This window comes from Apteryx rowi, unplaced genomic scaffold (assembly GCF_003343035.1).
Source record: "Apteryx rowi isolate R43461 unplaced genomic scaffold, aptRow1 scaffold_160, whole genome shotgun sequence".
In the NCBI taxonomy this organism is placed as follows: domain Eukaryota; kingdom Metazoa; phylum Chordata; class Aves; order Apterygiformes; family Apterygidae; genus Apteryx; species Apteryx rowi.
This window is the reverse complement of record NW_020447864.1, coordinates 675,848-699,967: the sequence shown is the minus strand read 5'-3', so window position 1 is coordinate 699,967 and position 24,120 is coordinate 675,848. Positions and strand designations below refer to the sequence as shown.

General features: G+C 41.0%; 1 protein-coding gene across 3 annotated transcripts in view; it reads right to left on the bottom strand.

Annotated features, from left to right (window-relative positions):
* KCNK5 (potassium two pore domain channel subfamily K member 5) overlaps positions 1-22,169 on the bottom strand; it is a 39,353-nt gene extending 17,184 nt beyond the window's left edge. Inside the window, exons 1-3 of one of the 3 annotated variants that reach the window (XR_003252492.1) lie at positions 21,968-22,056; positions 19,159-19,265; positions 16,088-16,310 (exon numbers count right to left, since the gene is read on the bottom strand). Coding sequence is in view for 1 of the 3 variants with exons in the window: in XM_026059849.1 (XP_025915634.1) it covers positions 21,968-22,153 (186 nt within the window). In the remaining 2 variants the exon portion in view is untranslated. Of the gene's footprint in view, positions 1-16,087; positions 16,311-19,158; positions 19,266-21,967 lie in introns of those variants that run through there. The other 2 variants (XR_003252493.1, XM_026059849.1) reach the window with 2 other exon arrangements.
* Between the last annotated feature and the right edge of the window lie 1,951 nt (positions 22,170-24,120).

Here is a 24,120-nt window from a genome sequence, read left to right as displayed (position 1 = left end):
CCCCCCCCCCAATCTCCAGTGTAATGACAGCTTATCCTGATTGCTTACTTGGACTCCTAGTTCTCAGCTGACTGAAACACGCTGGCACATGACCAGGACCAGCAAGCAGGGCCAAGTGAACAAGCCTTTCAGGTTGCCTCAGGCACTTGACAGTCTCTGCGGGACTATGCTAATCAACAGGACTTAGGATGGTTGACCTTTCATTTCCCTCTCTCTCTCTCTCTCAGCATTATCCGAGTTTGGAATACGAATTTGATGTTCGTCAGGACAAGAACCATGCCAGATATAAAAAAAGAAGTCTTTTGGCTGAGTCCTGGATTTCCTACTTCACTTTTGTGGGGAATGGTTTGCGACCTTTTTTGTAGAAAGAAAAATAAGACAAGTGAACCACATTGTCTCAGTCTAACGGGCAACACCCTTGTGTCTTGCTAACCTGTGAAAGTTTTACTGTCCTTTACTGACCTATGTAGAGAGTAGAGTTAGAAGGTGGTTGGGGCAAGACATGCAGGATATGAGTCAGCAGCACCTGCATTAGAAAAGGATGGTGGGGATGAATCAAACAAAAAAAAATTCCACATTTATTAAAGAGGACACCACATGACTGTGCAAGTCTGATTCCTGATCAACTAAATATATACAAATGGATAAGTTAAGTCAAGTGTTGTGCAAGGCAATTCTTCCCAGCTGTCTACTAAAAGTTGCTAGGTTCTCCAAGACTCTTGCAACTTCTAGAACTTGTACAGGCCATTTAATAAATGAATGTCAGTAGGATCCCAGGCAGAAATAGCGTATGTTTCTAGTAGCACAATGGGATTAAGAACAGTAGCCACCTATCACAAGCCAAAAGCAGAAATTCAGTCTCAAGAAAATAGGAAGCAGTCATTGAGGGAATAATGTTAACTTTTAAAATAATAATAAAACCCCCTTACATTCAGCATTGACAGAAGTAAATGGTAAACCTAACCACAAGCATATATTAACATTGTGTGAAAAGCTAAAGAGATCAATACTATCATACAGGATTCCTTGCCTCTTGCTCATGAATAGAGCTAAAACAAAAATAAAATGAAACCACAAAGAGCAAGTGTTAATCCCATTGTTTACATTCCTATATAGACCATCTACAAATAGCAGGGGACACAGTTTTTCCCCTTGCTGTCATACACTGCATTTATAAAAGGGTTGATTAAGTGTTACTGCAAATAAAAACATATTTTTGCATTTTTTAATCAATAGTTTTATCTTAAAATAAAGTTCCTATCAAAGGGCAGAATTTTGAAAGTTCCAACTTGGAGGAAAAAAATATATATATTCCTGGCAACATACAGGTTTGTGTACTTTAAGAGAGGCTTTTCTTTCCAGCAACTGCAAGATTTAATCCCAAATGAGAGAGATTTTCACATTCCTACTGACACATCAGATAGAATGTTATCTTCGCAGTTTTCCAAGGTCTTCAGAGAAAGGAGAACTTCTTTAAAACAAGTCAACACACCAGTGAAATTTTTTTTTTTTTAAACAAGGCAAATTAAAAAGTTGCAAAAAGGGATTGTAAATGACCCACCAATATGTTAGCATACAAAACAGAAAGGTTAAATGCACATATATAGGTCAAACACACTGCAGACAGCAGATTTTGTCTGAAAAGAGGATAAAACAAGATTGAACTTACTCTTTCATTCACCCCAACAGTTTCTGTGTTTCATGCTATTCAATAGTGCTGCTCAATGCACAACTGTATTGCAGATCCAAGCCATTTTACAGTTCTTACTGCTTTCCCTTCATTACACTTAATGTTGGTCTGTCAGCAACTTGGACTTCCATCTAAGCATGCCTTTTTTTTTTTTTTTTAAACACCTAATAGAGCCCCCACTGCAAGCCACTTCATAGAAAGCTGTCCCTACATCCAAGCCTAATATTTAAAGAATGCATGTAAATACATGTCTGGTTTTCACTTTGCATATTTTTGTTATAACAGGACATCAATCAGATATTGTTTGTCTGTTAATTTAGCATTTAACAATTTAGCATGCTCAGAGTTTGTTTTTTTGATTTTTTTTGGTGTACCTTGATCTTGATTAACTAATTGTTCAGTTTTGCCACAATTCTGTGTTTTTTAGGGAAAAAAAACACTGGGGGACTTTTGTTCCTAAATTTCACCAATGTTTTTAGCAGACTCACTAGTTTTATTAGATGGAGAAAGCACAGAGTGGGCTAGGTTGTCCTGCACAGGACTTTGAAACCAGACAGATTCCAAGAAAAGTAATTAAGCACATGCCATGAAGGCCAGAGATAGAGCTGCAGATTCCTTAAAATTTACTGATTAGTCAAGAAAGTAGAACAGGTTGTCTAGTAAGAACACCTGAAGATCAGGGTGCTAAATACAGGCATAAAAGATACTACAACACACAGAAATTGTCTGTAGCAGAGGAAAAATACTCTTGACTCAGTGACTGCATCATCCTGCTGTAAAGATAGCCTGCGTATGTCTTCCAAAAAACAAGACTGAGCTAGAAGAGGGACTAGAAACTCCCCAAATCTAAACCCTACATACATACTTTTATGGTGGAAAATGTTCACTTTTTTTAGTGTGGTTCTGAGGAAGCTTCATCTGAGGTTTATTTAGGTGCACAGAACTGAGGAAGAACACAGAAATATTGCAAAACAAACTGGACCGGCTGAACAATGAGCTCTCCTAGATGTCTCTGAGAAAGAGACAGGTTCATCAGATAAGCCAATTTATACCTATTTGCATTTGAAGTTGTATCAGGTTAGGTGTTCTGTTTAAAATTCACACTATCTGATCCCAGAATAACCCTTAGGTACAGAGGGGATTTAAACAAGAGCATCCTTCCAATGGGTTAGTGCACTTCTGCATACAGTCTCCAGGACTTTCAAGAGTATTGGGAGTGAAGTTTTCAAAAGCACTTACTGTTTGAATGCCATGCCACCATAAAGAAAGCATTAAAGATGATACTGTTAGAGGTCCCACCTTTATTAGGCTAAGGGCCTAAAAATCCATCCTGATCTTGCAGAAGATACCTTCTTTCTAATTATTCTGTAAGTGGAATACCTCCTTCCAAGCACTGATGACCGAGTTTTTTCCCTCTGGCATCGTTATTCTAGTACACCCCAGATTATGCATGTTAAACAATGCAAGAAGTTCTCAGGTGAATTGAGTCTCAAAGGGAACAGAATGGAGACTTAAACAGGTCTGAGCACTTCTGTTTCTCCCCCCCCGCCTGGGGTTTTATTTTACCTTTTTGTAAAAAAAAAAGGGGGGGGCATACTTAAAAAGCTGAAGTTTGTAACAGGGACCAAGCATCAAGCTTGCTTAATCTTTAACTGCTGGCAACCCAGGTAAGAGTAATTTGTTTAACCTGCAAAGGGTATTCTTGCTGAAGACATTACTACAGGCCCAGCATCTTAAACTACTGTTCTTTTACTCTATGCCCTACCTAATTGGCAGGAAGAACCAGGGTAGAGAACGTGCATTTGTAACAAATAGGAACACTTATTATTTCATTCTTTCAACTGTTCATTTGTTTCATTGTTCTTAGTTTACAATTTAACCACATCAAGCGATCCTTAAAAAGGTGATCTGTTAATCAACTCATATCAGGCAGAACAAGTCATGCTCTTCAAGCACAACCTCAACTTATTAACCAGAAATATCTCTAATCATTCAGAGACAAAAAGGGGGCAAGGTTTTCACCAAATACAGTCATGCAGAATTAGAAGATGCATGCTTTGCCTCGCTTTTAGCTTGTTGTCTGAAGGCCATGGAATAAATCAAGAATTCAGAGATGTAAAGAACCATCTCCATATAGGTTTGAACTTGAAAGACTCATAAAAATTAATTATGGCTACTATTTATGAGTCCAGAGGCCTCAGGACACAGTCCAGTGGAAACAATTTGTGAGCCTATAGCCAATTTAATTCCATACTATTGCTTGGGAATAGAGAAGGTAAATAACCATGCTAGCTATTCTATGCCCTGAAAGACGATCAAAATTAAACTCAAAGCATGAGCAGGATGAAACACACAGGATACATAAGAAGTGAGGATTAATATCTTCAGCATTTTTATAGTGCCAGCATTAGGTACACTGAATATTCTCTCCCCCATCCCCCCAATTAAAGCCAGATATTCACATGCTGACCATTTTAGTAGTTCATATAGATGTGTAATTGATGATCATCTCAATAAGGTCTGCACTGGCTACAACATGTCCTTAGGGAGGCTTCCATTTGGAGGAACAGAGTCTTAGTATTGCTATAATGTATTCCAAGACTACTTGCTCAACAAGCTTTATTCACTGGTCAAACAACTCCTTTCACTCCCACCCCTGTAACTAGCAATGTATCACCTCTTTGTTCCCACTATGTTGAACACAAGCTTCCCAGAATTTATTGATATTTCTGACTTTTGTATGGAAAGTTACAGCTGAAAAAATCAACCTAATCAAAAGAGACAGCCTGCCTGAGGACATGATACTTCCCAAGATGCAAGTGCAGTCTTCTCTTTGTTTTAATTTTTGTCCCCTTGGCATGAAGAATGAGGGCTGAGAGTTTTAAAGGAAATGGAAAATATCCTGGGAAATAATCACCATTGACATGACAAGAGAATTCTTTCTTGTGGGACAAACAAGTGGGCGGGGAGTGAATGCATCTCACTCTACTACTTAACCCTGCTAGTACTCTCTTCCCAGCTGCTGCAGTATCTGAAAATTAATAGAAAAACAGTAATTCCAGGAAAAGATACTGATTTAACAGACACATGTGTGGTATGCTCATTTGCCTGTAGAAGAAACCACTGGAAACCCATCTGACTTGATTGAATTATATCCTCCCACAAGAGACAGATTGGTAGCAGATTGGCAAAATACAGCTTAAAGTTAATCTACTTTGTGCAATTTCCTTTTCAGGTCTCTGCTACGAACTGAGTCTCTCCTTTGAGCAGCCTGAAGTGAGAGAAAGAGTTCCAAAACTTCTGTATCTTGAAATCAAACCTTATTGCCCTTGAAAGCAATAGACATTTTGCTGTCAATTTTATTTGAAGATAAAGGTCTTAAACAGGTAGCACACATGGGTTGCTATAAGCCCCAGCAGTCCTGAAAGCATAAAAGTAAATGACAGAGAGGTCAGCTGACACACTGACTACATCTTTCAGGGTTGTTTACAGGCATCATTTCAGTCATTAGCAAGGATGGCACTGGACTTGTCATTCATATTACCCATACATTCGGGCATCCTATAAATCAGGTGACATTATAGACTTTGACATAACTCCAACATACAAGCACCTTTTTCAAACATTTATTGCTCAGTTGATATGATAGGCCTACAAACAAGAGTCATGACTAACTGTACGCATGTGAATAGTATTACTGAAAAGGGGATATTTTCAAAGCCAGCTTTGAGATGTTCTAGTCACCCATGACGACTTATTCGGCCTCTCCTTTCCTGCAACAGGTAAAGTGCTGTCATAAACAGCTGCAGTAAATGGAAGGGGAATACATTTTTTCATTACATTTCATGAGTCCAGTCATACATTTTAGGCATCTCAACAACAGAAGCACATCAATAAAAACAAAGGGGAAGAATTTCAAGGAACAACACCTAGGATGCTTGAAATCCCTTTCCTGATGTATTACTGTTTTCACTTTTATTTTTTTGAATGGACATTACTAGAATTGTACAGATTATGACAGCTGAGTTTCACCAATGCTTTTTCTAGTAATCTCCATTCAAAAAAGTGAAAACAGAAGCAGACAAGGGCTATCAGAATGAGGGGACACTCTTATGGGTATGCCAATGCAGTCTGGACTCCTAAAATAAAGGCTGAGAGCAGTTAGGATTGCTTTTTTTGTAATAAAGTCAGAAACAGGAATGTAAGATCACAATTACAAAAGCCATTTAAACTAAAGACCAGTGTTGGTATAAGAAGAAAACAAATATAAATCAATCATGAGTCAAATTAGGCTATAAATTAGAACAGGTTCTCAACCTAAGCAATAATTTTTAACAATCCATTCAGCATGGTAGCGTACATGAACCTCCCCATCTAAGTCAAGCTCTATCTTAACGATTAGTCAAGTTTAATGAAAATATTTCTATGATGTGGTGTTACAGATAAGATTTCAGATCTGAAATCCTTACAATAAATATGCTTTGGAAAGCATATTATTGTCCTCAAGTAACATCCTCCCAATAACAGACAGAGGGAGTTCTTCAGACAGAGAAACATCAAAAAATTTCACCCTTTTCTGTGGCACCAAAGACATGCAGGAATTCTTCCTCAAGGATTGACGTGATGCAGAGTAGTCAGGGAGAAAATAAAGGCTGAAGAGTAAAATGAATTACCTGGAAAGAAACAACTATACTAATAAATAGACAACAATAGCACTTTAGCAGCACCAGCCTGAATTATATTTTTTTCCAGGAGGCTTCTAACAAGAGTTTTAAAAGTTCTTTCAATAAGGCTTGCACATCACAAAATACATGTTATTTCCTTTGTTGGGCATACCAGTGGTTCTACAAAATGGACACACTGTTTACTGATTTTCTAAAGTCTCATCTTAAGACCATATTTAGTGAGAAGTAAAAGTCAAGATTACTGATTCTGTACTAATAATTTCCACACTCATTATTTGCATGAAGTGCTGCTTTACCGAAGGCTTACAGACAGCTGTTATGTCTACAGCTATCAGACATAACACAAGAGCTGTCCTCTTCAGATTAAGCAAAGTTTGCCTGAAAATATTCCAGCTGATAATGGAAACAGAACCCTAATCAAGGATTGCAGTGAGAACACCACATGAGAGAGAGAGAGAGAGAGAGAGAGAGAGAGAGAGATGAAGGCAGGATCTTTGACTATTTGCTTTGGTGAAAAGCAAAGCAAGAGTTTCATCCACCTTTGCTGCTTCCAGTCATAAACCACTATTTTGTAAAAATAATTTCAAAATTCACAGTGTGAGAAATTCAGTCAAAACATAGGCATTTTCTAAGAAGTCTTCACATTGCATACATTAGTGTTTGTGGAAACCTGTTCCGCAAACAGTGCTTCTTGATTTCATTGTCTGCAATAAGTTTTCTAGCTTCCATGTTTCCCATCCTCATGGAAACCCTTGTCATATTCCCAGACTCCCTGAATTGAAAGGAATGCCCCAAGTCTGAGACTTTAGTTCTCACACTGTAAATTCAAAAATGATTCCACAAAATGACATTCAACCCAAACAAGATTGGGACTAAGCACATCTCTCTTCTCTCTTTCCAAGGCAAGGAAGGACAAACCAGCATTGCTCATATGCCCTTAGGGAAAAGATAATGGTTTAACAAGGAATTAGCGATCGTTACTGCTTTGTTCAGTTTTTTAATAATCTTTTTACAGACTTACAACTCAAAGAAGATACAGGTTGTGAATAGTCAGGTCTTTGGAGGTATTTGTTGCTATTTCTGCACCTTAGTGTGGAATAGTGAACTCTTCTTGTGGCTACTGCTGCAGTTTTCATTCTTACTTTACACCATGCATTCAAGCCCCTAAGAAAAAGCACAGAAGAACTGAAAGCTACTGTGCAATCAGAAATCAGGCAGTCTTAATCCGCTACAAGGTGAATTCTGAGGTTTTTTTTAAAAAAATTTACCATTACAGTTGAACAGTTTTTCTAAGTTTCTCCTCACTACCGACTGCCTCCTGCCCCAGCATAGTAGAAACGCAAGACAGAGTCACATGACTTTTTAAAGATTTAAATGATCCAAACGTCTTCATTTGTCAGTCCAGTCAAATTGGTAGAGAGGCCAGCCTTCACATCTAAAAGTCAGCCGACAGATCTTTGTGCTCTAACATTGAAGTCCTGCTCCTAATATTTTCCTTGCCACAATAACTAGATAGCAGCATGCTTCCCTAGCAACCTCCCAGCCCAGATGTGTAAAAAAAAAGACAAAGGGCAAACTATTGTGACAGAAGAAGTAACGAGTTCCCCTGCAATAAACCCTTGAGTTCTGGAATATTTTCTATTAGTAAGATGAAACATGAAGTCAAGTCATTTTGATACTTAGGTGGTGAGTCCATCAAAGCAAAAAAACGATGTGAACAAATTGAGTTCTGCTTCCATTCTGCAGTACAAATAGGTGTTACTGTTTCCTCTGGAAAAAACTTCTAATCTGTATGGATATTAACCTCTCGGAGGCATGTCAATATTTTTACAGCATGTGCTCTTTAAGACCTGCTTATGTATGATGTATAGCATGAATAGTAAATTTTCCTATAAGTCATAATTCATAGGACAAACAATGTGAGAGATATTAATGGAAAGAGATCAACAAGGTTATTTCCTTTTGAAGCTTTCTGCAGAGTTAAATAATAAGTGAAACTCATAATTCAGCAAATTAGTTAACTGGAACTATTTTGTCATTGCAGAGTAGAGACCTGAAGCTTACCCATTTGTGATACTTGCAGATTCCATGGTTGAGTGAACCAAATGCTGCTTAATTTTATTTCTCCTTTCCATTTATGTGCAATGGACTTAAATACTAACGGTTTGGAAAAGGCAGCTCGGTTCTTTATTAGATGAAGACTACAAAATTTAACAGTTGATATAGTTTTTTTCCCCCCCTATTAATTTCAGGACTAGATTCCAGTTTAATGAACTAGTTAATAAACTATTTTGATGAAAAGCATTTTCACTGCTTTATCAGCATTGCCTTGCTTTTGTGATTAATACAATTACAGAACTGTTTCCTCTTCACTTTCCCAAGTTCCACATAGACATGTTTTGAAGACAAATTAACTAAAGGTTACTGCTGCATGAGAACTGCAGCTGTTCTGCAGAGGCTAAGTGCCCCAACTTTTCTTCCTCAGAAGAAAGATTACTGTTATTCAGAAATAAAACATATCAGAGGATTTCATAGCTTCATTAATACAGATTAATTTTGAGAGCTCCTGTGCAGATATGCTTATGATACAGCTTTTGGTTGAAAAGGGAAGTATTTTAACAACTCTTATGTTGCATCAGCTGAATTAAGAAGATGGAAAGCAGTAATAGCTGATTAGGTTTCCTTCCTATCTGAATACATACATGGTGACTAACATAGTCAACTCCCCTTTCAAATAGCTTTGGTAAATGCTGTTGCCCCCATTTTACAGATAAGAAAGTGGAAGCAGAAGGGTCAAGTAGTTTAATCAAGCCCTGACACCAGTTGGTGACCTATGTTAGGTAGGGTTAGAACCAGACCATGTTTACATGAGACTATACAACAGTTTACTGTAGAGTTGGTACCGACTGCATAAGCAGATGCTAAGCCCACACAACAGCCCAAGTTTTCAGAATAATAGTTTAGTTTAGCTGAAGTTGATTTCGAGTAGATTTAAATTAAACCAAAACAATCTTACAGTCAATAAAAACAGTTTACTGAGATAAATTTACTAGATGGGGATGGGTTGGATCATATCTTTGAAGCACTGTAATTTTTTTTTTTCTTTCCACAAACAAGGCCTCAAGACCTGGAGCAGCAACCCAGCAATCTAGTTCATCTTAGTAGACTTTCACTCACCAATAAAATGCAACTGGAATATATATAGAAGAGTGTTGATACTACACAAGAGAAGTAAAAGGGTCAGTTGAATATAAAATTAATGCCCCCCACCCCAAGCTTTCAGTGTATAAAAATAGTTCATTAGGACAAGTCAAAACACAGGAGATCCAAGTTTGACAGCTTTGCTTACAGAGGCCTAAAGAAGCCTCTCAAGTCATTGAGTGAATTGCAGCCTGAAGTATTATTGCATTGAGAAGTTTATTATGCTCCCTCCCATACATAGCCATGCATAAAAAGATACATTTCAGATTAAAAGAGTTACAGAAAGTCACCTGAAGAGTTAAAAAACAAACAAACAATAAACTCCAAAAAGTTTTTATGGATGTTTGTAGTAGCTAGGACTAAAAATTCCATAGGCTTCTGTTTTCAAAAGTGTTTTTGGATTTCACCCCCAAATTTCAACGCAACGTTAAAGGTTTTGCTTCTCTGAAGACAGACTAGAAGATGCTGCCCAAGGTAGCATCACACCTCATCTCCTACTTAACATCCTAGAAATACAGCAAAGGTAGGAGGCAGTAGTGCAGCAGCCTGCATTAAACTTAATCTCAAGATGACATTTTCTTCCTAGCAGCTGGCTAAACAAAAACTGAGTCAGGATGATCAAGAAAATTTTTTCAAGTATTTGGAAACTGAAGATAGGCTGAAAGGGATTTACATCTCTGATAACAATATCTTAAGGAAAAACAAAACAAAACAAAACAGCTCCTGGACACTTGTTACTTGCTTGAGAATTTAGTGAGCTTGCGCATGATAGAATAAAAATCCTGTCTTTCAACTGCATCGAAGCAATGAAACAAAGCTTCAATCAGACAGACTTGAGTGGAGAACAGTGCTGACAACAATGGCAGCATTTTTGATCGAGCAGACTTTTGAACCACAAAACAGGAACAAGGACTACACTGTAGGCTATTAACTCTCCAGGGGTAGAACCTACGAACTCACCTTGTTAAGCCAAACAAACAAACAAAAAATTTCCAGTGTAGTTTAAATCAACTGAAAACTTTACGTAACCTTGACCACTCTAGTCTCCTGCCCTGTAGCGTTCCATTAGAGAGGAGGAGGAGGAGGTGGCAAGGCAAGGCAGGCTTCCAATGTCAACAAGGACAGGATGCTTTGCAAGAACAGCAAGGTGATAGTTTTATGTTAACAGGAGCCTCAAGGAAAAAACCCACCACTGCAGAAACACTGCTTACTTTGAGACTTTTGTTACTGTGCATTTAGCTTTATCCACAGCTTAACTTAAAACAAAATTATGCTATCATTCACCTTGATCCTCTGATGTACTACAAATCCCTTCAACATTAAATCCGTTCAAGACTGATCTTGGGGTGGGGGAAGGGGGAAAGGAGGGGAGGCTGCTTGGGACAAATACATTCACATACAGATGCAGAGATCTGCCAGCACAGTTAAGGCAGGATATGAAGGAGTGCAATCAGTGACTAAGATAAGTGTGCTGGGAAACGGTCTGATCTAGACACTGTCAGACCTGTAATAGCATAACTTGGCTAGTCTGCCTTGTTTCTTGTGGTGCAGGAGTGAATTGACTGGTAATAACATCACTGCTACTAAGAGCTACATATGCATTAGATGATCTCTGAATCAGTTAGAGCAGCATAATCAGTGTATGCACAAAATCCATTTTTGCTGGACTAGTATAACCTTAAAACCCATTCCCCTGCTACAACACACACTGGAACACAATCTTCTGCTATTTTAGTATGTTCAGCACTATATTACTAAGTATACACACAGTGTTTTCTTTCCCGGGGGCTTCCAATAAATAACTTAGACAAAAACAAAATACCCTCCCAATAACAGAGCTGATATTACATTGAAAAAAATTATTGAAGTATCTTTTCAATTCTGTATCCCATGTAGTTCCTAGGCAGAAACCCATGGTAAACAAGTCATCACATTTAACTGGGATATATCCTGTAAAAAATGTTTTGAACAAACAAACAAAAAGCAATTTTATTCAACTGAAAAACCTTTAAACAAACTTGTTTCACAGCTTGAGTTTAGCTTTAAAGTTTGTTCTGGAATTGTTTTTGCTGCAATATTAAACTAGCAGATCTCAGTTGTTAATTAGATTACAGTCTTCAAGTTCAGCTTTATCAGTTCAAAATTTTTCAAGGTGGTTTTACTATGTTTTTCACTCCCACCCACCTGAATGTCAAAATAGCTTTGTTCAGACTTCAGAATGGCAGCATCACACAAACTAGTTCATAACTGAGATAAGGATGTTGCCATGCCTGGTGTCTTTATGATGGCGTTTTGCATCTTACTACTGAAATCAAGAGGAAGAAGGGAAATATTCCAATGACTACTAAAGTGGGATAGTCTCCCCACAGACAACATTGAGAAGAGAGGAGAAAAATGATTTCATAAGATGCAGAAGAATCAAGAAGTTATGATAGCCAAAAAATCCCAGTTTCAATCCACTGTAGTTACACAAGGCAAACATATTTAACCAGTGACTTTGGAATGAATGAGGACAACTACTTTAGCTACTGCATTTCACATCATCGCAAGCCATATTCATTAATGACTCAGTTTCAACAGAATTATTGCACAGAAAAGTTCAGCTATGTGGCACAAATCCAACTCCTCCTTGTGCACCCCCCCCCCAATTATGAGACTACCAGATTGTGCACACTTCCAGATTGGTAAAGTTTCACGTACATTTCCAGTTCACTCCTAAACATCTAACATGAGTTGAGTTGAAGGCAAAAAGTAACATGGAGCATTGGTATGGGGCAGGTAGGTAGAGTCTGTGCTCTGCCACCTCTCTCAATTGCTGCATCCCTGAGCATATAAAAAAGCCAAAACATCTTGCTATCTTCTTGCCACTGTATTATGGGAAGAGGGGTCAACTGGCAGCAGCACTATCATTGCTGCCTCCTGTTTATTACACTCTTTCCTTCCTACCCTTGATTTCCTGCAACTGTCACCTCTAACTGTTCAGCAAGCATCTATTTCCTTCTCCTTAGAAGCTGGAGGCAGAGGAAGCACTTGCACTTCACTAGGTAGAGACACCTCCATCCAGCTTAAAACCTGCTTGGCGTCAGAGATGCACAGAAAGTCAAATTCACAGAAAAGCTGCAGTTACTTCAAATGAGTAAGAATTTTCTTCAGAAAGATGAACAAAATTCAGCTGTAAGCACCTAGACAACACCCAGTGAAACTACTTTATGTCAGTATTTCTCTGTCAGGAAAAGAAAAAACAGCTGTTAGGACATCTGTCCAAATGACCAGCTGTCTATATTGTAGCAGAGCTGGGCATGCATTCTTAAAACACATGCAAATAAAGCCAAGGCTCTCCCAAAGTGTGAACTATATCTCACATTCAAGCAAAAGAAACACATCTACTTTCATTTCACTAAGTAGGCTGGCAGGTTTAGGACCTTGCAGAGGCTATGTAGCAACTTCATTAAATACTGCAGTTACTCTACTGTCCCAGAAGGAACTGTCAAGCCATGCAGTCTGGTCCGAGAGTCTACCTTGAAAATCCAGTGCTACTGCAACAAATTACATAGGGACAGAACAAACTTTGCTACTGGTTTTGCTACTCTAAGGGAAGCAACTCTGAAGTTTTACATTCTTCCTTTCTCTTCTCTTGCCCTCCACCCCCAAAGCCCTAAACGAATGAAAGTGGAAACATGCAAATCTTATTTTAGAAGGGCAAATTGATAGTGATCACTTGACACAAGCATAAAGCTTTCAGTGTACACTGATACCAATATGAAAGAGTGATTTTCTAAGCATGAACTTCAATGCCACTTAAAAATCCTTGTGCCAACAAGGCAAACGATTACAGAACTGCCCTCTATCATTCTGCAGTCACGTACGCACCATTTACACAAGCTTGAAGGTTGAAATTCTAACTTAATTGACAAGTTATCATGACTTACACTGGCTTGAAGGTTGAAATTCTGATTCAATTGGCAAGTTATCATGGTCCAACTATTTAATTTGATTTTAACATATTTTCATAACAGTCTGCGGAGCTAGTTAGCAGCAACTATTACAGCTGTGTGTGTAGTAGAGGGAGGGCTCCAGCCAGACTGATTCAATAGAAACCTGTGGAAGAAGTCAGTACCGCGAGCGAGGTTGGTTAGACCCCTTCCCTCTATGCAGCTGCTTGGCTCCAGTCACCTCCCCTGTTCCCTTGGTGCTTGGAAGAGACTCATCAGCCTTGCTTCCCTCAAAGGCCAGAGCAAACATACTTGCAGCTGCAGTTTCTCTGCCAAAGAACCACACATGATTCTTAAGCAACTTTCCCTCCACAGCTTTTTTTTTACTCCCCTACAGGGGGTTGGGAGTATAAAAGGAGCAGCAGTATGAGCTCTCAGAGGTCACATACGCATTTTTCAGCACAAGCCACAAAAATACTTTATCATAGATGACTATACTTTCCACCTCAGGACCTTCAAAATCATTTGCAGGATTATTTTCAGGCTCCATTAGCTATCACTCGTTAGCTGCCATCATCCAACAATCTCATGCCTTACTTTAGAGTCCAAATCTATGTTAAATAACTGATATCTTTGTTGTTAAAAAGGAACAGAGTTCAGAGACCTGTGATAGGTCTAGAGACTAGTCCTGAGACTTTCTTTTGCACCTGCTGCAAGCCCGGAGGCACACAGGTCTAAGTTTCATTTCTCAGCAGCTGGAAGCTGCTTATGCAATATCTGAAAGATGTCAGTATAGAACAAAGTCAATTTAGTATTTGCCAGTTTGCTCAATCATGTCCAGCTTCCACCTTTTCTCTGAGGCAGAAATACAGTCCTACAGATGGGCGCAGCACTAACCAGTCCTGCAACAAGGGTTAAAAATCAGGTCATGTCAAGGGTCAAAATCAGGAGAAATGCTAGAGATGCACATGTTGGTAGAAAAGGAATGTTTCATGATGCAATGATTTCAGACTTTCAGCAGAAGCTATGATATACAACCTATTGATGTTAGCTTCCTACTTCCTTTACATCAGGCATGTTTCTTCCTCTTCAGAAAACAGTGCAAGAAGTTTGAACTTAAAGCACTTCTAAAGCTACTTAGCACCCAGCAGTGCCTTTGAACCCCTGGAATTCACACAGCACAATGCAAAAAAAGAAAAGTTAACTTCTGTTCCAATTTGACTGTAAATAGACCTGCTAGGGTAAGGCAGGCCTAGAAGGAATCTCTCCTGCCTATAATTAAAATGTTGATAAGCACATAATTAATACAGTGATATCTGAGGCTTCTAATATACAGACAAGACAAAAATAACATGCAGGGAAACAGGAAAAAAAATGCATGTCTAGAGTTATCTGTTAAAGAAGAACTTAGTGTTTTAGTGCAAAGCCTAAACACTAGATCCTGCTGTTCTTGCTTGAGGAATATGAATCAGAAAGACAACAGGAGATAAAGCAGTACAAAGTTATGCCTTCAAACCTATACCATCCCTTCAACAAAGAGGGCAGTAAAAATGAGGCGTGCTTACCGCATGCCATGTTTTAGGGGTTTGCTCGGCCTAGAAATACAGTTCTGAGGAGGACTGTAATGGCATAAACAGCTTTGCATGCGACTGCAGTTGTATTTTAGTTCAGATCAGGAGTGCACCGCTGAAGTTACTCTCCTTACTGCCCCCAATTATCCTGCTTTGATTGACACTGCAGAGCAGACTCAGAGCATATGAGCTGAACTCCTTTCGGACTAAACCAAACTACAAGATGTATTCCAGGAAGAAATCGAATGCACGTGAACTGCTCATGGGCATTCAATCCATAAGATCATAGTACAGTCAGAAAAAAGCAATTCCTGCAAATGCACACACTGGGGGCTTCAGGTCCTTAGCGCCAATTGTTTTGCTCTACATGTCTACTCCCAATGGGCTGCACTAACTGCTAATATAGACATAGTTTTAGAGCACTTGGCTTCCAGTTTTGACAAAGCATTAAACACATAGGTCATGATGAGAACAAAAGGATTATCCCAGCGGCATAAGAAGGATATAGATTTTAACCTTTCAAGAGTCCCCATAAGATTGTAACCCAGTTTAATACTAGAAAAATATACAGATGAAAGTTATGACAAACTTGCCTCAGAAATCATTTTTTTCTGTTCAGGTTAATATTAGTAAGGGATCCTGAAAAAGTAAAAAGGCATGCTCCCTTTGGAAAACTGTATCACAATATTAACTTTTTCTTTCAAGATAACTACCATGGGATTTAAGCACAGCACAGAGTTAAGATAAAAACAAACCATGAATTTTCACCCTTGTAAATATGGCTGGTCCATTTGGATTATACATATATACTTATAAGCAGTAGTTTTCTCAAAAGCATTCTCACTTGCTTCCCTGCTAATCAAGCTACTGAGTGTCATTTGCAATCCAGCTTGCTTCTGGTTGTATGTTACTATGTTGACATCTACTTGCAGTATCAGTGCGTAATGTGATTACTCTGAAGGTCAACAGCATTGGGAGAAAAACAAAACAATAATTCTTTTTGTTTAATCAGATTAAGAGCAAAAGCAACAGTTTATTTCAAGAAGGAAATCTATACACAGTCATCATTACACTGTATTTTCACTGGCTACTGCAGGTATCTTGCAATAACTATATATACAGCATGAAGCTAAACAGTGGTTCCAAGACCTTTTAGGACAACAGGCAGTTGATAACCTGCAAAGTTTCTTGCGTGGCATCATCTCCAGAGCAGAGCTTGTCAGAAACACACCTAAGAGAGGAAGGTAACATGTCAGGTAATACTAACATTCTGCCCTAAAATAAGGGCAACATACTACAAGCACTCAAGGACAAGTCCATAGCAGAAAAATTAGAACCTCTGATCGATTGCTATTGCTCCATCAGCAGAGAGAATTGCAGTGTATGCACTATCAGTTTTGTTTAACTATGTTCCAAGAAAGTTTAAACAATATAATGGTTAAACAGAAGAAAACAGAAAAGCATTCCTGCTTACATATGCTTTTGCATGTAGGCACACACAGAGAAAAGCTATGAAGTAGGGTACTACTCCCCATCCTAAATTTTCCTCTTACAGATATTGCCACTGCACCATTATAACTGATAGGCTGACAGTTCATCCCTGCTGAACTTTGAAGGTGCAGAACTGAAGAGACATACTTGAAAACACTGGGCAATAGCTATTTCTTAGGCATAAGCCTTAAATGACACTGTAAAGTTTTTAGGTGAGCAGTATTAGATGCTTTTGTCAACAACTTTGCAGTTAAAGGTTTTGCATTGGCAACCACTTGTCTCTCTCATAGCTGCTGAGCTTTAGCTAGTTCAGACTATGCAAAAGTCTTTGTCTTGAAAAGGACAGCTCATCTGGCAGTTCAAACTAAGGAATTCAGTCTCCAATTAGTCTCTTCCCCCCACTCCCCAACGCCAATACCTTAGATGGAAGGGATCAGGGAGTTAAAATAAATAAACAAACAAACCCACCCGAGTAGCCTAGGGAACTTTCATACCTTATTTATGCACCTCCTGAAGGGCATAGGGGAAGGGAAGGATTATGAAAATATGTCCATATTGACTTTACATCAGTGAACATATCAAGTTTTAGGGTCACTCTGCAAACCATAAGGAAAAGCCATGTTCTGTTTATTGACTGTTGAGCTAACAAAAGACATTTAAACTTAACTCCAGTTTTGAGAAAGTTTGCAGATAATAGTTTTCTAAAAGGTATCTTATGTAGATTAGAACCTTGATGTATCAGCTTGGAAGTAAGGGAAATACAGTGCTCAGAATCAGAGTATATTTATAAAGTTTCATACTAAAACTGAAAAACTCCAAGAAACAAGTCTAGAATGAAACTCCATTGCCCTCACCTTCCCCCCACCCCCAAACACAAAAGAAAACCCTGCAAATGCACCTGTCAGTATTTGGGGGTGGGGAAGACAGCCTTGTTTTAGAAAATATATAATAATAATAAAGGAGGAAAACTACTATCAAGCCACTTATAGTTATTTCCTTTAGCATAATCTCCTCATGTGACATGTATATCCTAGTAGAAGCTCTCCTTAAAATTTTTCTAAATGTTTGTTCACAGCACTGGGCTCCAAGTCTAAACAAGTTTCTAAAGCTCTCTCTCAGGCCTAGAGAGTCTTGTATGCTTTTCAAATAAAGACCTCAATTATTTGTTCTTATACTTAGTATGTTTGTCTGGTTCCCCTAAACGGAGCCGGCAGTTTCTCTTTTCATTTTATTATTCTGTTTTGAAAGTAATCATTTTCACTTATCTTCCAATTCTTTCCTTTCTTTTCACCAGCCTTGAGGTTTATCAATGGGAAGCATTTAATTTCTTAACGACTGTGGTGGGCCAGTAAAAAAGATTTCCCAGTAAACAAGATGTGGGCCCAGTGTTGCAAATCTTTGCTCACGCGAATAGTGACACGAGGGTCAAGAGGGCTCCTCCTTGCATGAATAGCTCCTTTATCATTAAGCTGATATTTCACAATCAGGATGGAGCAATAAAGAGTAAAAGTAAGGAACTGGAGAAGAGGGAAATGACTGCATTGCCTTACACTTGCTTCTGGCTCCAAAACTCAGTTCTACAACAGGGTAAGCAAAGGTGGGATCACTGTGGATTTCACAGCCTTCTCCCTCCTCCTCCTCTTGAAGAGTCCCCGGGGCTTTGGGCCACAGCAGCAAGTTGCAAGGGCAAATCAGACTTTTAATCAACACACACAAGTGTTTATGCTACTTTGTACTGTTACAGTTAAGATTCTACAATATCAATAAATATGGCACAGTTAAACCAATATTAAAAAATCTTATTTTTACAGCTGTTCCACAGTGTTATGAGACATTTCTATCCCAAGATAATTGTATCGACACCAGGAATTGTGCAGCCTCTTCTCTCCATATACATAGTTGTGGCAGAGTCTCTGGAGGTCTAGATAAATTCCCATGTGAAGCATCTTAGCCATGTTTTCATTTGAGCAATCTGCTTTATGCAGAGGAACATGGCAGCGAACATATAGGCAGCAACCAGCCTATACGCAGTCCAGAGTCAGTCACCTTTAACATCCAGGTCGAAGTAGCATTATTCCAATAAGAATTTAAGTACTTCTTTCTTTAAGCCTTATTGTTCTGATAACTAATGTGGTACTTATAGTAATGAGAAGAAAATGGATTCTTCACATAAAAGACTTCTAAATGTTGTTTTTAAACTAGCTTTTTTTTTTTTTTTTTTTAAAGCATTTCTCTCAGTTAGGATTGGGGGAAAATAGGCTTTCTTTCTAGCATATCCTACAATACTCAGCTTGTGAGTTTTGTGAAAGTGTCTGTTAAACACACTGCAATAAGCATTTATTGCAGTGTATTTCTACTGTAATCAGATGTTACGAAATCTTCTACTACAGAATATAAACTTTAGATTATATTTGACCTAATGCAGCCCCCTTAATAAATAATCAGTTAAACTGTCAGTACAGACATAGCAGCCTGTATGTGACTTGAGAGTCTGTGCTGATGAGCTACTTGTCTTTTTAAGTGGTTAAGATCACACTACAGCTCTACCTTTGTAGCCACTTCACACAAAAAATTTCCATTGCACTTACAGCTAACATTAGGCTYAGTTGAGCTCAGAGCTACACTGGGTGGCAAAAAGGGCAGCAGAGAGATCTGTGTCTGAATAAGTCAATCCTTGTCACCTTTCAACCTGCTTCTGGAAACAAAATTGATATTATTAGTTCAATTTGAACATTTCTTTGCATCCTTGCATTTTATTAACAACTATTTTAGATTCACACATGGTGATGATTTTTGAATAACTTCACTCAGTGTATGTTTTAAATGGGGATGTTAAAGAGGATATCAGTGAACGGACTGAAAATCTCAAAGTGGCTCTGTTAGAGTCATGTGAGTGTCAATGACAATGACAGCAGGCAGGCAGAGAAAAAGCTCCGAGATGAACTGAAGGCCCGGCAAGAAGAGACAAGAGCTGAAAAATGAGACAAGTCATGCAGAATCCCAAGAACAAGTTCAGGGATTCCATGGAAGAGGCTCAAAATAGGAACAAAACAAAGGTGAGAACTAGGAAAAAAATACACTTTTTAAATCATAACATTCTAGATGTACTGCAAGAGAATAAATTTGTAGTTTTAATGTGAAAGCAGGATGACTGGGATTTGCCTAAAGAGAACAAATATTGGTAATATTTTAAAGAATCAGCAGAACACAACAGAAAAAAAAGCATGGACTGTGGTTGAGAAAGGACAACTATGAAGATTGTTTCCTACATCCTCTACAGTTTACTCAAGATGAAACCCTGATGTCCTTACATGATTTTTTTTTTTCCTATTAAATTCAACTGGGCTGGATTTCACCCTGCCTTCCTCCTCTGTAGGAAATGCCACCCCCTCCCTCCCATCACTTCTCACATAAAAGGTTAAGAGGAGCAACAAAAGCACAAGTCTGGAAGAAAGCAAGCAGTAAAGTTTCCAGTCACCAGTAAGAGTGAAAGAATAGCAAGTGAAGCCTTATATTTAGCCAAGCTTGAGCTTGAGCTGACAAAAGAATATCCATGAGGAATCATCACTCCACCAAGATCAGATATGGAAAGTAAGGTATGATTGGAAGGAGCACAGAGGCAAAACTGAAAGTCACAGAATTACGAGGATGCCATCAGGAACTAACACATCACATAACTGAGAAGTCCTTCCACATTGTGGTGTGCAGAGATACCCAAACCAGATATTCTGGTCTGTCTGTAGTTTGAGCTATATTACTTTTTTCTTCTCACTGCTTCTGCACCCATCCCCACAGTATATTGAGCTACACCATACCGTCCATTCTAATGAACTGCCCTAGAATTTTTTCCTAGTTGTTTTATCCGTTTTAGGGAAATCTTTCTGTCCCTTCAGGACTGTGGTTTTCCTTGTGGAAAAAACACTAGTTAAATGATCCCCCTCACACCAATATGGATTTCATCCTAAATTGAGCCAGAATCCAAACTCTGAATTATATTTGCAGCATGCTAGGCTTAAATGCATACCCCAACCCAGGTAATGGTTTTCCTTGAGGATGTTAGAGATGTTCGGGATAAACTCGAGTAAGATTTCAGTAAGTTTCCAGCACAGCAAAGGACAGCACAGCATGGCTTGTCTTTCATTTCCCCACATCCCTCTATAGTTTCAAGCCTCCACCCACCCTTCCTACTGTACACCAGAGTCATATTTAATAGGGTACTAAGATGGTAACAATAAGGACATTACCACATAGCAACAGAAAACTCTGCTATCTGAAGCAGACAGAAAGCAGTCACCAACTGAAGAAAGAGAATTTAAACCACAAACTTTTAGAAGCAAGAACTGCATTCTCTTCTAAGTATTGATTACATCAATAGAACTAATGAGTCACTATTCCGGTCTTCTGTTATTTTAGCATTTTACTAGACTTTTAGTGAATTAAAAAACAAACAAAGACCAGAAGATCTAGTCAATATAAGCATGTCTGAAATAAAGAAAAAACTCCCAAATGACTCATTTTTGCCACTGGAGTCCCACATATCTGGGCAGCCTATTTTCATAGTTCACCATTGCTTGCCACCATATTTTAACGGATACCACATCTGTAAAAAGGCACTAAGCAAGTTTGCATTGCTCCAGGATTTACTACATGCTATTGATTAATAATTAGTTTTGAAGAGGCGTTCTACCAGATAAGAGAGATAGGATGATTACCATCTCCTTATGGCTTGGAAAGAAATAAGTCTCCTAAAATAAAAATACAGACAGCGCAAGAGCTGTAATCATCCCTCTGTGCAAGGCATTCATTTTTGACCAATTTCCCCAGCCCTTCCTTCAGTTATCCTGACTGGCCTCTCAGACCTCCGCACAGCCCGCAGCCACCTTTTCCTCATAACAAGAGTATTCAGGACAAAAAAAAAAAAGTCAGACAGAAGAGGACCAAGAAGCCTGGCTTCACCTTCTCTTTCTCATACACAACACCCACTGAGGCAGGAGAAACCACCCTGAATGCTAAAACAGAAGCTGAATTCAACGCTAATGCATTTAGTTAGCGGAGCTTCAGGCAGGCTTGGAGGAGCTCAATGAACTCCCGAAGTCCCAAGAAGCAGACAACAACAACAAAAAAACCCCAAAACAAAATACACCCCACGCCCTCCTATCGCCACGGCGAGGGAAGGGGGCCCACCCGCCCGCTGCGCCGTTGCCCACCTAGGTGTGATGGCGAGCTTCCCCCCGCGCCCGCCCCAGGGGCCGCGCTCAGGACGGGGTTGTGCGGGGAGCTTTTCCGCGGAGCCGCCGCGCCGCGCCGCGCCGGCAGCGCGCCCTGCCGCCCCACGGCGCCTCGTCCTCCGCTCGGCGGCGGCGGGCAGCACCTGCCGCCGCCGCCGCCGCGCTCTACCTGCAGGATCTTGTCCAGCCCCTCTTGGCCCAGGCAGGGGAACTGCTTGAGCAGCTCCGTCTTCTGCCGCTTGTAGTCGTCGGTAGCCGAGCGCCAGTGCGGCTCCTCCAGCACCTCGAAGATCGCCGCGCCGATGGACAGGTAGAAGATGATGGCCGAGGTCAGCAAGGGGCCCCTGTCCACCATGGTGCCGGCGGGCGAGCGGGCGGGCCCGGCAGCGGCGCAGGGCGCGGCAGCGGCGGCGGCGGGGGCCGGGCCAGAGGGAGCCCCGCGCTGCGGTCGGAGGGTGCCTGGAGCCGCCCTGTCCTTCCCCTGACACCTCTGCCTTCCCCCGCCGTCCGCCTCGCCTCGCCTCGCCGCTCTCCCGGCCGCCGCGCTCTCCCTTAGAGTCCTCCACACTCCCCTCCCACTCGCCTCCTCCCTCCTTTTCCCCTCTCTCCTCCTCCGCTCCGCTCCCCCTGCTTGCCTCCTTCCCCCCTTCTTTTTTTCCTCCCCTCCCTTCGCAGCAGCGATTTGAATTTGGTGCCCTCCCGCTTCCTCCGCGTCCCGCCCCGGCGCGCGCATGCGGGGCGGCCGCCGGGGGGGGGATTGGGGAGGGCAAGGGCGGCGGGGCGCCCCGAGGCGCCGCGGGCCCCGCCGGGGGGCGCCGCGGCCCCGGCCCCGGCCCCGGCCGGTGCGTGGGGGAGGGGGGCGGGGGCGCGACCTCGGCCGCCCCCTCCCCCTCGCGCCGCGCGGCCGTTGAGGGCGGGTGGGCGCGCGGGCGCTGAGGTGAGGCGAGGCGAGGCGAGTCCGCCCGCGCCCCGCGGCCCGCGCCCGGGGGGGGATGGGGGGTGCGGGCCGTGCCTGTGCCCCGAGGGGGTTGCGGAGCGGGACCCGGCCTTCTTCCCGCCCCCGGCAAAGTGCTGGAGGGAAGGTGAGCTGGGAGGTTCAAAGGCGGGTGGGGGGGCTACAGGCAAGTTTCACCCCTTCCTTGATATGCCGCCTGTTTGCGTTACAGACCCGTTAAAGCAGGAACTGTATCTCCCTTCCCTCATGCGCTGTGTACATTCAATAAATGATACGTTTCTATGCGTGTGCGTGTGTGCTTGTGTGTGCGGGAACTACAGGCACAGAGACCCCTGCCAGTGATTTTCCATGAGATGCTCAAAACCCTCCAGGCTGAAGCCGTCCAGCTTGTCCTACTCACGAAGCCCTAACCAGGCACGGCTTGCAGCTGCACACGAGTGCACACTCCTCCGTCTTCATACTTCAAGGCAGAAGGAAGGCAACACGACTGTTTTGAATGAACGGGGCTGGAAACAGGGTTAAACGGGTCAGGGCAAGAGTAAGGCAGTGACAGGATATAGCTGTGTGCTAGGCTGCGTGGCAAAGGGCTCTCGGCGTGCACGCGGTTCATGTTAGGAGCACCCATGTCGTGGAAATAATTTATTCCCTGCCTCCTCCACCCCCTCCCCCAGCAAAAAATTGACAAAAATACAGAGGTCCTCATCACCTGCATCGACACTAGGGGTCTGGGGTGTGCAGGTAGAGCTGACACACCAAAGGGCTGAGGAAAGCCAGCTAAACTTTCTTGGGCAGACCTAGTTGAAAAGGGAGGAGGGAGAATGGAGAAAAGGAGAAGGAGGAAGAAGAAGGAAACAAGTAGCAAATATGCAGGAGAGTAAGAGAAGAAAGAAAGGAGACTATATAGAAGGCAAGGGAACTGCTTTGGTTAGGAGATACCCGGAGACACCTTTCTGTAAAACTTTGAACCATGCCAAATGGGTGCTTTTGTGAGATTGCCCACAGAAAATTACATGGCCCTTAAGCAGTCCTTCCTACTAGCTTACACAGCACTCACTGAAAATACATCTGCGAGAGGTTCCTGGAAGCTTAAAAGCAGGACTGGAGAAACCACAAAATCTACAAGCATGTTACGTGATCAGCATCACTGTCTTCACGTGGGAATCCCCAGTTATGTAAAGACACCATTAAAAAAAGGAAAGGATTGCCAAACTGCAGGAGTTGGAAAATGGCATTTATATATGCTAGAGAAGAGATCAAGTAGGAGGGGGCATAAACATTAAAAAATAATAGATGACATAGAGAAACTACAGTAACCGCTGTTTGTTTGTTGTTTTTAAGCAAAAATGGGGGATGTTTCATGAAGCCGT